A 20,593-nucleotide genomic window follows, 5' to 3' on the forward strand; every position below is an offset into this window, starting at 1 on the left:
AAAGGATGCTTCTTTTCATTCATTGAAAAGACTCAAAAGAACAAAACATTTTTTTAATTGGACTTCGCTACTTCATTACTTCATTATATACTTTCTCAGTTCACTCATTGCCTTCATCCTTCACTGATTTTCATTAAACATATTGTATAGTTCATCATTGTGTTCTACTGATCTGACTGCCGTTTAATGTGGGTAATTCTTGCATTATGATGGAGGTTAAACAGACATAAAATCTGGACTGGACTTCTGAGGTGGTGGATCGGAGAACTCACTGATTTGTACGTGCTGGCCAGTGTATCTTCTTTCAGTGGCTCCAACTTTGGACTCTAGAAATGAAAAGCAAAACACACTTGGTTTGTAAGACATGCAATCTCAATATACACTCACCTAAAGGATTATTAGGAACACCATACTAATACTGTGTTTGACTCCCTTTCGCCTTCAGAACTGCCTTAATTCTACGTGGCATTGATTCAACAAGGTGCTGAAAGCATTCTTTAGAAATGTTGGCCCATATTGATAGGATAGCATCTTGCAGTTGATGAAGATTTGTGGGATGCACATCCAGGGCACGAAGCTCCCGTTCCACCACATCCCAAAGATGCTCTATTGGGTTGAGATCTGGTGACTGTGGGGGCCATTTTAGTACAGTGAACTCATTGTCATGTTCAAGAAACCAATTTGAAATGATTCGAGCTTTGTGACATGGTGCATTATCCTGCTGGAAGTAGCCATCAGAGGATGGGTACATGGTGGTCATAAAGGGATGGACATGGTCAGAAACAATGCTCAGGTAGGCCGTGGCATTTAAACGATGCCCAATTGGCACTAAGGGGCCTAAAGTGTGCCAAGAAAACATCCCCCACACCATTACACCACCACCACCAGCCTGCACAGTGGTAACAAGGCATGATGGATCCATGTTCTCATTCTGTTTACGCCAAATTCTGACTCTACCATCTGAATGTCTCAACAGAAATCGAGACTCATCAGACCAGGCAACATTTTTCCAGTCTTCAACTGTCCAATTTTGGTGAGCTCGTGCAAATTGTAGCCTCTTTTTCCTATTTGTAGTGGAGATGAGTGGTACCCGGTGGGGTCTTCTGCTGTTGTAGCCCATCCACCTCAAGGTTGTGCGTGTTGTGGCTTCACAAATGCTTTGCTGCATACCTCGGTTGTAACGAGTGGTTATTTCAGTCAAAGTTGCTCTTCTATCAGCTTGAATCAGTCGGCCCATTCTCCTCTGACCTCTAGCATCAACAAGGCATTTTCGCCCACAGGACTGCCGCATACTGGATGTTTTTCCCTTTTCACACCATTCTTTGTAAACCCTAGAAATGGTTGTGCGTGAAAATCCCAGTAACTGAGCAGATTGTGAAATACTCAGACCGGCCCGTCTGGCACCAACAACCATGCCACGCTCAAAATTGCTTAAATCACCTTTCTTTCCCATTCTGACATTCAGTTTGGAGTTCAGGAGATTGTCTTGACCAGGACCACACCCCTAAATGCATTAAGCAACTGCCATGTGATTGGTTGATTAGATAATTGCATTAATGAGAAATTGAACAGGTGTTCCTAATAATCCTTTAGGTGAGTGTACAAGCTCAAAACATAAAGATTAATGTGTGAATGGATATTTGGACTTATTCACCTGACACTCCAGTTTGTCGATGAGCTGCTGCAGTCTGTTGATCTGAGAGCACCAGTTTTCATCTGTATCTACGGTAACGCCTGAGACGCAACACACACCAACACTCAGTACACAACTCCACTCATCAGCAGCATTACTGTTAAAACTATTAAAAATGCTTTTGCTTATAAGACATTTAAAAGACACTTTATATTCAGTAATATCAGTTTGCCTGCACTGACACTATTGGGTGAGAACAAAACTTAAAATAAATTCTGTTGGATAATAACACCATTGCTGCTTTATCTGAATCGAATTAATTTAATAATGAATGAACTTTGCAACATCAACACTAATTGAACTGAACTGAATCAACACTGAACTGAATTGAGCTGAATAATGATACTATTGTCTTCTGTAGAGCTGCTTTGTATTTTAATTTGCTGCAACATTTACACTGTTTCTGAACTACATTGAAATAATATTGAACACAATTACAAAATGTAGGACTCTCATTATTTAAACATAAAAACATTTCTACAAAACAAATGATATAACTTACGAATTGTACATTACTTTAAACTAGCTTTACTTTCATCGGGCTGGACGAAAGGCCTGATATAGTGCTGGCTGCAGTTACACAGTTACACCAGTAGGTGGCGATAAGTGACTGCATTACTGAATGTTGAATTAATAGTCTAATTCATTCTACCAATTCGCTTAACACTGAAACATTCAGTAACAAATGAACAAGCCTTCATGAGTGAGTCATTGAATCATTCATTCAACCAACTCTTTCAACAACAACTGAATCATTCAGAAATGAATCAAGTCTTTATGAGTGAGTCGAATGGAAAAAAACAGTATGATTCAGGTGTGGTTTCGTTTGGAACTTTAGTCATTAGTGGAGCAAAAATAGACATAACTTATAATATTATGTCTAAAATGTAAGTCGCTTCATAATTAATAACCTTTGCACTGTTCACACTGTTAATGAACTAAATAATATTGAACTAAATTGAGCTGAATAATAACACTATTGTCTTTTAAAAGCTGTGTGTGTGTGTGTGTGTGTGTGTGTGTGTGTGTGTGTGTGTGTGTGTGTGTGTGTGTGTGTGTTACCGGTAGTGAGAATGCCCGAGTACGGATCAGTAGGCGACAAACACATGTTCTTCTGCACTCGACGGCCACATCTTCTGTTGTTCTTCTGTATGATAAGATGCTCCGGGACTTTAACTTCAACCCTACAGAGAAAAAGAGCCCAGATCCTCTGTTAATGTTCTGCATCATAGGAACATAAATATAGTTTGTGCTTATGTAAAATGATGATGTTGTAACAGTAATAATATCGTGCTTAAAGTCCCCCTGTAGTCAAATCATCTATGATCACCAAAATTACACATTTAAAAGTTTTTTCCTTTAAAGGGGGGGTGAATTGCTGTTTCATGCATACTGAGTTTTTTACACTGTTAAAGAGTTGGATTCCCATGCTAAACATGGACAAAGTTTCAAAAATTAAATTGTACGTTTGAAGGAGTATTTCTGTGCCAAAAATTGTCCTTCCGGTTTGTCACAAGTTTCGGAAAAAATTTTTCTAGTATGGGCATGTGTGACGTCAGATGTTGCGGAATTTCCTTATATGGGTCCTAAGGGCACTTCTCCGGCATGATCGCGGGCGCGCGCGCACTCGTAGACCAGAGCAAGAGAGTGAAAGCAGTACCTCATCAAAGCGCTCTGCTCGGGTTTTGGAAGTCAGTGTCACCAAAAAAGTGTGTTTTTGGTTGCCAGGGCAAGACAACCCTGCACAGATTCCCAAATAACCCGGCGTTAAGGGACCAGTGGATGGAGTTTGTTTTTCAGAGCATCATCAACGGAGTTGCGTAAGACTGTTTGTTCCCTGCATTTCGACGATGATTGTTTTATAAACAAAGCCCAGATCGACGGATTTGCAGATCGTCTAATGCTTAAGGATCGAGCAGTCACAATGATAAAGGTTCGCTGTCGTGGTTGGAACCGGTGTGTTGTGTGTTGTGTGTCTCTGTGTGTTGTTACTAAGTTAGCTCGGCGCGTTAGCACAGCTTTAGCTCCGCCCACACGGCCCGCCTCCAGCCGCTCGTTTTTTTCCGGAAAGACTCGGTACAGCCTATCTTTCTTTTATAAATATAATAAAACTAAAGACTTTTTGGAGATATGAAAGATGCAATACTACTCTATAGGTACTCAAGATTAACAGGAGATTGAGTGAAAATGAGCATTTCACCCCCCCCCTTTAAGAAAAATTCTTCATGTCTTAAAATATCTTGACTGTAACTCGACACCCTTGCCTTGTCTAGTATTCACGGTTCTATGAATATGCGAATGAGCCCCGCCTCCACTCACTCACTCAGCTCAGAGATCCACTGGTTGAAGATCACACGTTGATCTGATTGGTTACAAGGTAGTTTGTGACGTCAGAAACACCAGCGATTTCAAAGCGTGTTTTTGAGACTGTCTTTGGTTCACTGCAGTTTTAAGGAGGAAACACTCAGCAATGGTGTCGACTTATGAATTTACACACGGTTTGTCTTAAAGCATATTAAAAACACCACATAGACGGCATTAAAAGCTTGGTTTTCACCACAGAGGGACTTTAAAACTAGATGCATTCAGATGGTGTTGTTTTCAGTGAATATCCAGCAGAAGATAGTGAGCGGATGGCAGATTTGACAAAGCGCAGCTGCAAGAACACAGCATCTGTGTGTCCGCGTTCACTGCCAATAGTTGATGAGCATAAGCGAATAACATTGAATGTGAATAACCTCGTCAATGTTGTAACCCTGCTGACGTCACCCACGTATGTTCACATGAGTCAGAAGTCTCTCTCAAGGCTGTTGTTGACCCACTTCTGCTATTATCATCAGATGCACATATATCTGATGTAACAGACCACAGACTCAAAAACGTGTGGAAAACGCTAGAGATTTCTGATTAGCTGGAGATCATCTGCATGTGTATTGATTCTCAGTATGAAACTGAAGCTTTGAGAACTCTTGTGCAGCAAGAAAAAAACATTTCAACAAAACAAATTATATAACTTACGAATATTACAGAACTTTAGACTATCTTTACATCGGACTGGACGAAAGGCCTGATATAGTGCTGGCTGTAGTTACACAAGTGACTGCATTACTGAATGTTCAATCAATAGTCTGATTCATTCAACCGATTCGCTCGAGACATTCAGTAACAAATTGTCTTTGAGTGAATAAGTCTTTATGAGTGAGTCACTAAATCATTCATTCAACCAGTTATTTGCAGAATGACTGAATCATTCAGAAACTAAACAAGTCTTGATGAGTGAGTCACTGAATCATTCATTCAACCAATTATTTGAACAATGACTGAATCATTCAGAAACTAAACAAGTCTTGATGAGTGAGTCACTGAATCATTCACTCAACCAATTTTTTCAACAATGACTGAATCATTCAGAAATTAAACAAGTCTTAATGAGTGAGTCACTGAATTATTCATTCAACCAATTATTTCAACAATGACTGAATCATTCAAAACTAAACAAGTCTTGATGAGTGAGTCATTGAATCATTCATTCAACCAATTATTTGCAGAATGACTGAATCATTCAGAAACTAAACAAGTCTTGATGAGTGAATCACTGAATCATTCACTCAACCAATTTTTTCAACTATGACTGAATCATTCAGAAATGAAACAAGTCTTGATGAGTGAGTCATTGAATCATTCATTCAACCAATTATTTGCACAATGACTGAATCATTCAGAAATGAAACAAGTCTTGATGAGTGAGTCATTGAATCATTCACTCAACCAATTATTTCAAGAACGATTGAATCATTCAGAAATGAAACAAGTCTTGATGAGTGAGTCATTGAATCATTCACTCAACCAATTATTTCAACGATGACTGAATCATTCAAAAATTAAACAAGTCTTTATGAGCGAGTCACTGAATTGTTCACTCAGACGAATCATTCAAAAACGCTGATTCATTCAGGATCGAAAAACGGTAAAAAATGGTTTCGTTTGGAACTACTGTCATTAGTGGAGCAAAAACAGATATAACTTGTATTATTATATCTAAAATGTAAGTCACTTTATATTAACTTCTTGTTTATTGAACAGCAGTATACAAGCAATACCATACTCGCAATACATAACATTTTACAACATAAATGTGTTTGTAAAAATGACACAATGAATCAGTCACCATTATTGGTTGCAATTGTGCAAACCTGAAGCTATAACATCCAGGACTAAACCAGGACTAATCTCATGCGCTCTCACTGTGTTCATGAGCATCCGCTGAACTGTACAGTGTTATGAAATGGTCCTAATGGGGCTTTTCTGTTCGACAAATGGGAATTACAGTCAGAGAGAAATAACAGCAGAGATGTTCTTTGACTCACTGAGCGATTATAGCAGACAAAAACATATGCAAACATTTTCCTGTTGTTTCCGTCGCATTACGAGCTCTTCTGAGAATACCGGCGTGATTCAGTGACAGATGCTTTGTGAGGAAGAAAACACCCCACGGATAAACAAGACAAATGTGCTTCATCATGAAGAATACATTACTATTACTTCTGCTGCACTCTGTTTATCGGTTTCTCCCTCTTTCTCTCGTCTCATATATGAAATGCTGAGACGAGCAGAGGCTACATCCTAATAATACAAAGCATCTTCTGTGCCTCACCTCAGGCTCACAGATCCATCTTCATATCAAACTATTTATGGGTTTCTAGAGGTTTCAGAAGAACTCTTTTAAGGTTCCTGTAATGCCACCGTTCTTATGATGTCTAAACACTTGCAAGGTTCTTCTAAAACATCATAGGAATATAAAAATAGGTTCTTATAAGCAAATCAAGCACTACATTTAATTGAGGTGGGATTTGCATGTAAGAAAGTAGAATTATATTGAACTGACATTTATTAAAAATCATATAACCTTTAGATTGGATTCAGTAATTAGATTAGATTAAGGGATTGATGGATGGATAGATAGATAATTATTCTCTATATCAGTGTTCCTGAACTCCTGAAACGCCTCCATTGTAGTCTTGAGATTCTTCCGGGAACGAACGCGTCACAATATTCCTCATTATAATAATTCATACGCAGAATAAAGGGGCGGGGCCTGGTTGAGTTAGTTAGTAGTGTGTTAAACTGGCGGTTGTGGTAAGGGCGGGGCATTTCCCAAACACACTCGAAGCGCTCGACCAATCACAACACACTGCTCCAGCCGACCAATCAGAGCACAGTGTGCTTTTCAGGAGGAGGGGCTTCATAGAGACAGGAAGTAAACAGAGCGTTACTGACAGACTGGGAAGAGAGGAGCCGCAACAATGGAGAATATGAGGAGAATAATCAACATTCAAGCAGGAAAACCTGTTCTAGTAGAGAAACAACAACATCAGGACTTTAAAAGGCTCTCTTGAAGAGGTTTTCCTCTCATCTGAACTGTAAAAGTGATCTCCAAGGCGCCACAGGAACTCCTTTAATTTTAGGAGTGCAAGACAGAAAAAAAAGTGTTGCGTTTACAGTGTGTGTGAGTGTGTAACTCACGGAGCGGTGCTACTTTGCGCCTCCACGGCCTCCATCGCACACTGGAGAGACATCTGGAGCGACAGCAGCTGGCTGGACGTCTCCCTCAACATGAAGCGGGTCACAAACTGACCCAGAACCGATGAACCCTGGTACTCCTGCAGAAGAAGAAGCTCACTGTTAGGGCTGAACGATATTCTGTTTTAACATCGACATCGCGATGTGTGCATGAGCGATAGTCACATCGCCGGAACATGCGATGTGAAGGGTAGTAGCACCCATGGTGTATTAAGAGAACGGTAGCACCAGGGTAGCACACAGTAAACACGAGTTTGTTGTATGGCTTGTTGCTGGGGTGACGAAATGATGATTTCTACCAAAAAGAAAGTCAAAATATCTTGGCTATATAGTCGGCTATTTGGGACTATTTCGGCTACAAAAAGGAGGATGTTGACCAAAAAGAGGTACTTTGCCTGGAGTGTTATAAAGTTGTGGATGGTTGTCTTTTTTAAAAAGTCTTTTGTTTGTTATTTTTCGTGTTCGCATTTATGAGGAAAAAACAATGTTGCGTGGCAGTTCTCCATTACGGACGCGATCGCTCAAAGCGGCACTAAAAGACTGCTTTAAAACTTTCACAGAGACCTCAAACAGAAAGCACAAAGCCTTTCTTTAAAACGAATTTCGTTTTGTATTAATTGTATCTTAATTTTAATCAGTGTTTCATTATCCAATTTCCTGGATTTAATAAATAAAAAGTAAATATAGCAGAGATATGCTATACGGAGGCGCCAGCGCCTGACTGGAGCTTAAGCTATCATCCATGAACCGAAACTCAGCGTATAAGGTAGCCTACTCGCCTCACACACCTAAAAAAAAAATATATAGAAATATATCTATTATATACAGAAATCTCTACTTTTAAACATAACCATTCAAAACAAAATAAAACTATGTAATCCGAAATGTGCATTTCTCTCCGGCGTGTTCACTTCTGCGAAGATCGCGAGTAGCCTATCGTCAACTTCATCTTTGCAGCCGACACAGAAAACACTTGTTCATTAATAAACAATTAAAATGTTTCATTGAAATATTTGACATATTCATAATCATTGCTTTTGCTGGTTCTTAGTGACAGATTTTAGGTGCCGTTTACATGAACGCGTCACTGCATCAGCACCGAGAGAGAGAGAGAGAGAGAGAGAGAGAGAGAGAGAGAATAAGAATTTTTTTACTTATTTTGAGGAATTATAGCCTAATGAACAAACATCTGTTAAGAGCGCCGCCACGTTGGATTGCGTAGAACGTTCACCGAATTCTTACAGAAATATGTTCTAATTTTGGAATAAAATATTAAGTGACCTTTTTGTCACTTGTAATGAAGCTTGCTTATTAGTGAAATTATTAATATCATGGAATGGTAATAATTGACTTTAGCCTGGACTGATGGCTCGCAATATCGCGATATATATCGTTGGGAAAAAAATATCACAATGTAATTTTTTTCCCAATATCGTGCAGCCCTACTCACTGTATTACCTCACACACAGCGTTTTCTTCACCTGCTGCATCAGTCGTCATTTAAGACCTTCAGTGTTTAATATCCTGCAGTGATTCCGTCATCAATGCAGAAATATCCTGAGTAAGCGGCTGATGACCCTCCGCTGAGTTTACTGAGCATCCAGGACACATCTTGACAAGTAACGACCGGTCTGAAAACAAAATTAAGGCCCACTTTCTCCTGCACTGACAGAGATCAGATACAATTACTGCCCTTGACACAGAGCAGATCAGCGCTGGCGGACAGAAATAGTAGAGTGGATCATTTCTGAGTGTTTGCATTTATAGTTGCCCTCCTGAAAAATTCATTCCTAAAAATGTCTGACTGTCTTTGCATAAACAAAATATTAAAGCAATTGTCAATATGATGCAGATGTGCTGTTATTGTTATTTTAGAATTATTTTTTTGCTATTGTAGTTTTTATTAATATCTTGAATTTTGAATTTAATTTATATTAAATGTTTAGTATTTTTGTTATATGCTTTTGTCATTTTAATTTGTTATGTTCATATATTTATATCAATTTTAGCTTTTATATATTTCCAGTTAGCCATTTTAGTGCTTCAATGTATTTCAGTTAGTTGCAAAATGCAATACTTTTAATTTTCATTTAGTTTACGTTTTTCATCTAATATTTAGATTGAATTTTATTGTAGTGCAGCTTTATTTTAGTTAACAAAATATTTTTTAATAGTTTTAGTTACCAATAATAACCCTGGATATGATGTGACCTCATCCGAATCCCAGCTAACAAAAATATGTTCTATGAACGTTTTGCTAATGTTCCCATTAAGTTAATTCATTATTGTTAATTAATTATTATACAATGAATGTTTTCTGAATATTCAAAGCGAAGTTCTGAGAAGGTTTTCTGTTTTAGTTAGGTAGTTTACCTCCTTCGTCTTGTCCATCGCCTTCAGGACGGCGACATTGAGTTTCTCTAACGCTGACAGAACATCCAGATATTCTCCAAGATGCTGAGAAAAGTAATCTGGAAAGAGAAAGAGGATGAATAATAGGTCAGAAACAAAATATGAGTCATATTCGTTCTCCGGTGGATTTTTTTAGACGTGCATTTATGCATGTTTACTGAGATAATATTAACCTTCTGCGCAAATGGTCAGTTTGAACTGAAAACAGTGAGAGAGAGAGAGAGAGAGAGAGAGAGAGAGAGAGAGAGAGAGAATTATAGGCCAAAATACAAAATTTGTGATATGCTACAAAGTCATTTACCACATACGAAATGGAGAAGTTCAGGGAAACAATCAAGCTTTACAATCTGTTTTTATCACCAGATCGTCCTCCAACACACACACACACACACACACACACACACACACACACACACACACACACACACACACACACACACACACACACACACACACACACACACACACACAGAGGCGACTGTGGCTCTGTTGTCAATATCTATACCCGAGTATATGAGTCAGTGAATTATGTTGCTGCGCTGTTCTGCGGACGAAAAGGTTTTCAGATTATTATTTGTCGTCTAATATGACCATCTTTACTCTCAGAACACTCAGGCTGCGTTTCAATTCATAGATTTATATTTTGTGTACTAAGTCTACAGTCAGCACACAGTTTTATAGCAGCCTTGGTGCTTTTTCCTAATCAGTTTCTCCACGGGGATCTCAGAAAATTCTATAATAAACACTGTAAATCCGGCAGCAAAAAAACAACTCTTTTTAATATACAAAAATAATATCTCTGTGGAGACAATGCAATGAAGTAATTTTTTTTGCCATGTCATAATCTTATGCATTGATATTACAGACCGCTTGGTTGCGTAATATTTTGCATCAGAAACTAGCTTAACTAATTAACTAAAAATGTATTCTCACAACATGCATGGATGCATACTTCAAAAATCCACCAGAAAATGTAGAACACCTTTGAAATAATACACCAGCTTTAGTACACAAATCACGACGCATTAATCTTGCACACTATTCAAGATGGATAATAATCAAAACATTCGGATTCTCAATATAGTTATATAACTATATTGAATCAGAGGAGATATTAACAGATTATGACCTTGCAAAAGTAATAACAAACACTTAAGATTCATTCTTACAGAGAATGTGAAATGTGTGAAGCTGTTTCCAACAGGTACATTTCTTTTTTAATTACTGCCACTTGAAGAAACACTTCTTCATCTTTATTTTCTATCCAGTATGATAATTTAAAGGAATTGTCCACACCTACCTGATAGCTTGTCTGTATCGAGGTTACTGGAAAAGGAAGAGGAGAGAGAGAATAAAATGAGTCATAAGATGAAAAGCCTTAATTGAATTGGAGAAGGGTCAAGGATTTGAGAGCGGTGTCATTAGAGGAAGATGTGTGGGCCGTCCACAGTTTTTTACAGTGTAAACAGCCCAATTATGCTGTGTTCTGCTAACATCGCAGGGCTGAGCTGATATTTCTCAGCAGATGGTAACTCGCAGAGATAATGATCTCGCTAATCGGGTAAAACCAATAGAACAAAAAATATCCTATACTTAATTTCCTTATGACTTTTACAAACTCAGATCTGATTTAAACCAATTTAAAATATCATGTGCAAACAGCGGGTCTCTCTATACCATTGACCCACAAACATATGTATATAAATAAATAAAGCAAATAACATCCACAATATTTTTTTCACAATCAAAACTGTCAGTATAATATTTATATTATGTGCATATTGTGTAAAGTTTATTGTATAGTGTCCATTTTCTCATTTTTATTTTAAAATAAAATAAAAACACATTACTTTTCTAACTCTAATGTGTATTGCAAACTGTTGATTTGTTGCTATCAAAAATTCAGCAATATAATATAATGTAATGTATAGTAATGCAATAAAATATAATATTAAGTTCCAGTATCCCAGTGACCTTGCAGAGGATAGAGCGATTTATTATTATTATCTTTTTAATTTTTATTTATAAAGGGACCAAGTACAATTTTTAACATAAATGTTTCCATTTCATGCACTGTACCGGATTTAGCCAAAGGCTTAATTTTCATCCGTAGTCCCCAGGCAGGTCAACTAACATACAATATAAAACATACATACACACACATACTATATCAGGGCCACAAAACAAAACAAAAAACTCAATTAAACTGCAAAACTCTCATTGTTTACAGAGTTGGTTCGATTTAAAAAAAGATTTTAACTTCAATTTAAAAAGCCCAAAAGCTTTGCACCCTTTAATATCCTCTGGTAGGGCGTTCCACTGATTATAGCTTTCACTGCGAAAGACGATAGTCCAAATGCAGAACGACGAAAGGGAACCAGACAATTACTCATGGATGATAATCTGGTAGATCTCAGAGTTTTCAGAGCCAAAATGAACAAAGTCACATAATACAGAAGGAGCCATTAAGATTTTATAAACCATACACAAACTTGAAAAAAGTCAAAGTTCACAAACTTATGTTTCTCTATGATCCTACAATAATGAAAATGATTAGGTTTTCTTTACATGTTTTTTAAAACTGAGATTTGAGTCCAATATTATGTCAAGATAATTTAACTTATTAACTATTTCAAGTCAAGTCAAGTATATTTGTATAGCGCTTTTCACAATACAAATTGTATCAAAGCAGCTTCACAGTATTAAATTAAAATAATACAACAAGGTTTGTTTCTAGTGGAATTTATTGATTGATAAAAATAAATTAATATTCCCAAAATATCCCCAACTGAGCAAGCCAAAGGCAACATTTCTATTAAAGGCAAAAATAGTGAAACTATTTCTATCTTTTCACCATTAATAAACATATCAACATGTTACATTGTCAGTCTGTTTTGATTTCTGTCTTTGGGCCCTATTTTAACGATCTGAAATGCAAGTATCAAACGCGAAATGCAAGTAACTTTGTGGGCGGATCTCGCAAATCTAAAATGGGTTGGTCTGAAGTCGCTTCATTACTCATAGGTGTGGTTTGGGCGTAACGTGAAATAAACCAATCAGAGCATCTCACATTCCCTTTAAGAGCAGACGTTTGTTCCATGGCGGATTGCTATTATAACGGCGGATTTGCCAGGAGCGGTTCACAGCCGAGGAGACCGGCGTTCTCGTCAGGGCCGTAAAACACAGAGAAGTGACATTGGGGATGGAGAAACACCCAAATTAGCTTCGGTTAAACAGGCGTATAATCATTTGGGTAAATGTGTAAGCTAGATTTATGCCTATTTTTTCACATCTTCATGGACACAACAATGATTTCCCTCGTGTGTTAATACTTTTCCTTGTAATTATGTATGATTTGCAAAAATGTCAACTACTGCGTCTGTGTGTAGATGAGAGAAGCAAAGTATATGCGCGTTGTGCACACGCTACATTATGGCCAAGCATGCGCCCTTAAAATAGCATCTGAATGCGCCACTGACTTTAGACGAGGTTTCTCCTGGTCAGTGGCGGAATTGTTTTCTGAAACTGCAAAATAGCACCAGGGAACGTTTGCGCCGGAACACGCCTCCTCTTTTCGCTGAACCGCCCCCGGGAGCACAAGTTCATTCCCTAATTTACAGACGTGCGTCTGTGGAGGGAAAAGTCCGCTGTGCGTCGGGTGCAAAATAGAAATGATACATGCGTAAGTGTACAAAGTCAATTGCACTGGGTGCAAGATAGGGCCCATTGTCTGTGTTCTGTTTGTTAGTTCAGTTTAGTCTTCCTCCTCCCCTGCCTGTTTGTTTCTATAGTTACTTATTGATTAGTTAGTTCAGTTCAGGTGTTTCTTGTTCATTTGCCTCTTTAGTTCTGTCTATTTATACCCAGTGTTCTGCCTTGTTCCTCGTCAGTTATTTTACGTTGCATGTGTAGGTTGTTCTGGTTTTGTTCTGAGTTTATTTTGTTTAGTTTGAGACTGTTTATGAAGTAATACTGCTGCACTTAGATCATGCTTCTGCCTCTGCTTCAACTGAAATTGTAACACAACATCAGGAGATTTAACATTTGTTTTTGAGAAAAAAAATTCCTTTTGTTTTACTAATGTTCAAGCTAAGACATGATTGATCCGGCCACTGTGTAATCCTTTCTGTAGCAGCTTTTAACTTCTCAGCGTATCCGTATCATCAGCAAACATTTGCACTTGTATTCCGTCACACTGTTGCGGGAGATCATTAATATACAGACTAAATAATAAGGGACCTAACACTGATCCTTGGGGTACACCCATAGTATAATGTAAATTGCAGGACTTAACCCCTTTAATTTTTACACATTGTTCTCTACAAAATAAATATGTATTTATATGTAAGTAAGTAAATATGAGGATACCCAAGCTAAAGCTTCAGATGAAAACTGAAATGTAGACAGTTTAGAAAGGAGAACTGCATGATTAACTGTATCAAAGGCTTTACGTAAATCTAAAAATATGCCCCCAACAAATCCTCCTTTTTCAACTTTAAATTGTATTTGCTCTATTAAATGTAAAGTAGAATGATTTACTCTGAAACCAAACTGCATACAATTTAATCCAGACTTAACTGTGTTAAGATGGGATGCCAGTTGTTCAAAAACAATCTTCTCTGCAACCTTTGAGAATTCTGGCAGTATGTATGCTTATGGGTCTATAATTACTAGCTTCATAACGATCTCCAGATTTAAAAATAGGAGTAACAATGGCTTGTTTCCACGCAGTAGGAAAAACACTACATTCAAATGAGTTAATTAAATGAGTGATGACAGGGGTTAAAATATCTTTGTGAGTTTTAACAAACATAGTACCCAATTGATGAGCATCTCTACATTTAGACTTTTCAACGAGCTAATACTGTAACTTTGTTGACTTGCATTTCATTTGTCCTGGTTAGATTAAAACCTTTACCTGCATCATCAATCGGACTAATATTTATTTCCCTTCTCGAAAAATTTGCCCCTAATTCTTTAACTGAGTTAATAAAAAAACTATTAAAAGTAGTAGCAATGGCACAATCATCTTCAATTTGCTTTCCCTGAACTTTGTAATATAATATAATATAATATAATATAATATAATATAATATAATATAATATAATATAATATAATATAATATAATATAATATAATATAATATAATATAATTTAATATTAGGTTCCAACATCCCAGTGACACTGCAGAGGATGAAGCGGTTTATAATATAATATAATATAATATAATATAATATAATATAATATAATATAATATAATATAATATAATATAATATAATATAATATAATATAATATAATATAATATAATATAATATTAGGTTCCAACATCCCAGTGACACTGCAGAGGATGAAGCGGTTTATAATATAATATAATATAATATAATATAATATAATATAATATAATATAATATAATATAATATAATATAATATAATATAATATAATATAATATAATATAATATAATATTAGGTTCCAACATCCCAGTGACACTGCAGAGGATGAGATGGTTTATAATATAATATAATATAATATAATATAATATAATATAATATAATATAATATAATATAATATAATATAATATAATATAATATAATATAATATAATATTAGGTTCCAACATCCCAGTGACACTGCAGAGGATGAGATGGTTTATAATATAATATAATATAATATAATATAATATAATATAATATAATATAATATAATATAATATAATATAATATAATATAATATAATATAATATTAGGTTCCAACATCCCAGTGACACTGCAGAGGATGAAGCGGTTTATATTATAATATAATTAATATAATATAATAAGTATTATATTATATTATATTATATTATATTATATTATATTATATTATATTATATTATATTATATTATATTATATTATATACTTTTATAATATATAATATAATATTACATTTAGAATTTGAAAAATACATGCATTTATTTGGAAGTTATCACATAAGAATACTAGAAGTCCCGCATTCACATTATAAAATGAGATGACCCTAAAACCGAAGATGCAGATAATCTCCATGAGTTACTGGTATGGAGGAAACATGCCAAAGAATAAAGCCTCGCACAGTCACACCATCCCACACCGCTCGGATTGTGCATTTCATGCTGAACTCCACATTCATACTCTTATGCAGACGAAAACAAATCTACAAATACCCCAGTACGTGTTGTGTTGTGTTGTCACATTAAATCACCATCGCAGCCAAAACACAATTATGTGTGAGGCGAAATAATTGGCTGAATTTGCTTTGAGTGCTCCCTGATAGCATTAATGGACTTTTAATATTTCGCTGAGACTGAGGGACGGAAAAAGCAAAAGGAGAAAAGGGACTAGTTGAATGAATTGGGTAATTGAATTGCATTGTGTCCAAACTGGTGTCTATTAGCACACTACCATCCACAGACTAATGCTCAGACTTCATGATATCAGCCGGATCCGTCTGGCATACGGTGTTGTGGTGATTCGTAAACAACAATGGGCGTCAAGATGCAAGAATCTATGGAAAGCCATTAGGCCCAACATTTGGCCCTGTTGGCCTTCCATAAGAATCGATCATTTGATCTCGTATAGTGGACGACAACCAACGTGATGTCATGACAGAAAGGCTAGCATGTTGATTTATTTATTTTGGTCCCCCAAGACGGGTTCTGACACATCTGGGATGTCAAAATAAATAAAACCTGAGCTTTCTAAATAAATTTCCATTTAAATGTACAAATAAATGCATGTATTTTTCAAATTCTAAATTTAATACATTTAAATTATATTATATTATATTATATTATATTATATTATATTATATTATATTATATTATATTATATTATATTATATTATATTATTTTATATTATATTATATTATATTATATTATATTATTTTATATTATACTATATTATATTATACGATATTATATTATATTATTTTATATTACATTATTTTATATTGTATTATATTGTATTATATTATTTTATATTATATTATATTATATTATATTATATTATATTATATTATATTATATTATATTATATTATATTATATTATATTATATTATATTATATTATATTATATTATTTTATATTGTATTGTATTGTATTGTATTGTATTTAGGGATGCCAAACGATTAATCGCGATTAATCGCATCCAAAATAAAAGTTTGTTTTTACATAATATATGTGTGTGTACGGTGTATAATTATTTTCTATATATAAATACACACACATGCATATATATATTTAAGAAAAATGTGTTATTTATATATAAAATATTTATATATAATCTAAATTATATATAATATAAATATATATACACAGTATATACATGCAAATATTTCTTAAATATATACATGCATGTGTGTGTATTTATATATAGAAAATAATTATACACCGTACACACACATATATTATGTAAAAACAAACTTTTATTTTGGATGCGATTAATCGCGATTAATCGTTTGACAGCCCTAATTGTATTATATTATATTGTATTGTATTGTATTGTATTGTATTGTATTGTATTGTATTGTATTATATTATATTATATTATATTATATTATTACATGCCGAAACGAAAGAGAGATGATGATATAGGTGGAATTATGCAATGAAAGACAGCCAGTGCAAAACACGTTGAAGACGGCATGCGATGATCGGGTGGGCATCGCATAATAATCTGGCACAGTGTCTATCGTAAAAATATTCTGTAAACTGAACCAGCATAAAACATTTGATCATATTTAATAAAGGCCTATGGAATAGGGTCACTTTACTAATGCAAACTGATGCATTTGGATGGATTTTATCAATCTGGAAATTGACTGGATGGGGATAAAGTGTCTCTATATGACAGAAGGGGTTGGTTAATGAGAAGTCAGCTGAATCATTCATAACAAGACTTGTAATAATAATGTAAAAAGTGTCACATAAAAAAAATCACATAATCTTTAAAGTTTCTGAAAGTTTGCATGTGTGGCCGACTCACAGCCACTAACACAAATTCCAGCAGGTACATTTATCCATGCAATAAAGGAAAAAAACAAGGTCATTTTCGCATCGAATATTTCCCAGGGGTCTGTGAATCAACCGACTGGTTTAACGGCGTAATGAGGACGGGAGCTGTTTAAAACGAACTGAGACGCACGCTTTGCATGAAGCAGACCTATTTTAGACTCTAACTTGACTAGACTCATTTACTACGGGCTTCTGAATACAGTAATTACCCAGCGACCATTCCGACTGATTGCAGAAATATGCTCCATTTTCAGAGGAAAAGCTGAGCTTTGAACTTTGTGGCCCTGTGTGTGTGTGTGTGTGTGTGTGTGTGTGTGTGTGTGTGTGTGTGCGTGTGTGTGTGTGGCAGCTCTGCAATGCAGTTCTGTGTGAAATCAAATTTGCTCCTTTGTTCTGTCGATTCCTTGGCTTCCTGGCACACAATTCTCCATGCTTTGATTCATACACGCCACCTCAGGAAATACTTTGATCCTCCTGCGCGTCAACGTTCGATTGCTTGTTCGTTTTCGTTCCAGATGCTTCAAAAAAAGCTATGGCATGCGGCGCAACATAATCACGCCTCTCTGAAAGGCAACTAATTAGGGAACGAAAATGTAAGGTTGCTAAGGATACAGGTCACCTAAACTCACAGATAACCAGTGGTGGGAGTTCACTACGCATGAACTGTGCCTACTGATGCACGCTCTGTTTGCGTTGTTTTGATTCACTAATGGAATCATGCAAATCAGATAACGATGCAAAAAGGCACTAATAATTAGTGCAGGTCGGGTGTGGAGGAAGCAACAATCATGTGACTTTAATGTGGCTGTACAGCATCACAGAAACACCTGAATCAATGGCATTACTGTATATGGACTCACAGAGATGAATTATATCCCTAAAAATCTTCATTTGTGTTTATCTGAAGAAAGACAGTCAAATACATCAGGAATGGCATTAGGGTGAGTAAACGATGAGAGAATTTAATTGTTGGGTGAAATATCTCTTTAAAAAGCAGAACTCGAGCGACACCATCTGAATAGATACAGATGTATTCTCCACTGTATATTGCAAACTGTTGATTTAATGCAATAAAACATTATAATGTAACATAATTAGACAATATAATATTTAATATTACATGTAAAGTAATATTACTTCTCACTTCAAAAGCACCCAAATCGATCTTAAACAGCAGAAAGTGTTCTCGAACACAGATATGATCATAACGCTCTTCTCTATCATTTAATCATCATTTCATGATTTACTGCAGCCATGATTCATTAAAAACTCAGACGAAGGTCTATTTAAAAAAAATATTCAGCCAGCCTTCTAATTAAATATTAATTGCATTAATTGCACTAGAAAAGTAGTTTTGTAAATATGTTGCAATATATAATAAGCCGAAATCCTTTCAATAAAGCTTTGAAATGAGAGTTTTTGCACTTGTACTGTGCGCACTGAAGTGAGTTGGCTGTGTGTGTGAGTGATGGTTGAAGTGTATACTTTGTTTGCCGTCCATCGATGGAGTAGAACAGCTCGCGCAGCTCGTCGGTGGTGAGAATCCCGTCTGCAAAATAGGCTTTGAACTCCTCGAAGGACAGCTTGCCGTCGTCTGCAAGAAGACACACGAGAGAATCAGCAAACACAGCTGTGGCCAAGATTTTTTTCTTTTTTTTTTAGCGCATTAAAAATGTATCTGATAGGAATGCTAATTATCAAGAAAAAATGGAAAGTGTCCTCAAAACCTTTCTCCATTTAATTCAGTAGTGCATAAATTCACTTTTCATCTAGAAGGGCTTTAAAGCAATGAATCCATGTCAACAGAAAGAGACCGGCTGATGGACATGCAAAGCGACCAATCACAACAATCTCTGCTTTTATGTGGTATTTAAAGGCAGATTTAACAAAAAACAACAACTTTGTGTACATTAAAGGGTTAGTTCACCTAAAACATAAATCATTAATTACCCTTGTGTCGTTCCAAACTCGTAAGACTTTTGTTCATCTTCAGAACACAAATGAAGATATTTAATGAAATCTGAGAGATTTCTGTCCCTCCATTGAAAGTCTATACATCCAAAACTCTGACGATACAAAACATTCATAAAATAAATCCAGATTTCATTGAAAATATCTTAATTTGTGTTCCAAAGATGAGCGAAAGTCTTATGGATTTGACATAAGAACTAACCGTTATATATATATATATATATATATATATATGAAGAGTTCTGATAAAAAAGCCTCTAAGTGCCATCTGAAATTTTCTTCTAGAATGATCATTTTTATGAAGCTTGTATATTTAAGTTCAATAATTTCACTTAAATGGCAATGTAAATGACCTATTAATTGTCATTTAAGTGAAATTACTGAACTTAAATAAACGAGCTTCATAAAAATGATCATTCTAGAAGAAAATTTCAGATGGCACTCTTCATATATTTACACATATGTATGCATTTATATTTTATATTGCGTTGTTTTGATGCCCCAAACCATGCAAACTTTGGAAATGAGTTACCCTTCACTTATCGTTCATAATATCAAGTAAATTTGATGTCCTGATGGCCTGATACAAAACTGTGCACTTCCACTCCTAGAAATTGAGACGTAGCTTGCCATGTTCGCACGATCTTTCCAGTTTTGTGTGCATTACACATCACACAGTTGGTGAATGGACCAGAAACGCTGGCTGGAATATATATGTATTCTCCTCAGCCCACGGTGACTGACTTTCTCAGGTCAGATAAACACCTGGCAATGCTTTTCACTGACGGCAGATGTCGTAGATCAACCCTGATCAGTGAACTACCATCTGCCGTCAGTGCATCTGCTCTTATTATTAGGTAAAGTGCAGAACGTGTCATCCATCAAGAGCCCAAAGAGGAGAAA

The 20,593-nt window shown here is 35.6% G+C and overlaps 1 protein-coding gene across 1 annotated transcript in view; it reads right to left on the reverse strand.

The window, feature by feature from the left end:
* Window positions 1-20,593, reverse strand: part of necab3 (N-terminal EF-hand calcium binding protein 3) — a 52,783-nt gene that overhangs the window by 7,796 nt on the left and 24,394 nt on the right. The window contains exons 3-9 of the mRNA XM_079882776.1: window positions 19,205-19,313; window positions 10,986-11,011; window positions 9,647-9,744; window positions 7,217-7,353; window positions 2,756-2,877; window positions 1,655-1,734; window positions 273-326 (exon numbers count right to left, since the gene is read on the reverse strand). Of these exons, the coding sequence (XP_079738902.1) occupies window positions 273-326; window positions 1,655-1,734; window positions 2,756-2,877; window positions 7,217-7,353; window positions 9,647-9,744; window positions 10,986-11,011; window positions 19,205-19,313 (626 nt within the window). The remainder of the gene's footprint in view (window positions 1-272; window positions 327-1,654; window positions 1,735-2,755; window positions 2,878-7,216; window positions 7,354-9,646; window positions 9,745-10,985; window positions 11,012-19,204; window positions 19,314-20,593) is intronic.

This window comes from Squalius cephalus (assembly GCF_949319135.1).
Source record: "Squalius cephalus genome assembly, chromosome: 10".
Lineage (NCBI taxonomy): Eukaryota > Metazoa > Chordata > Actinopteri > Cypriniformes > Leuciscidae > Squalius > Squalius cephalus.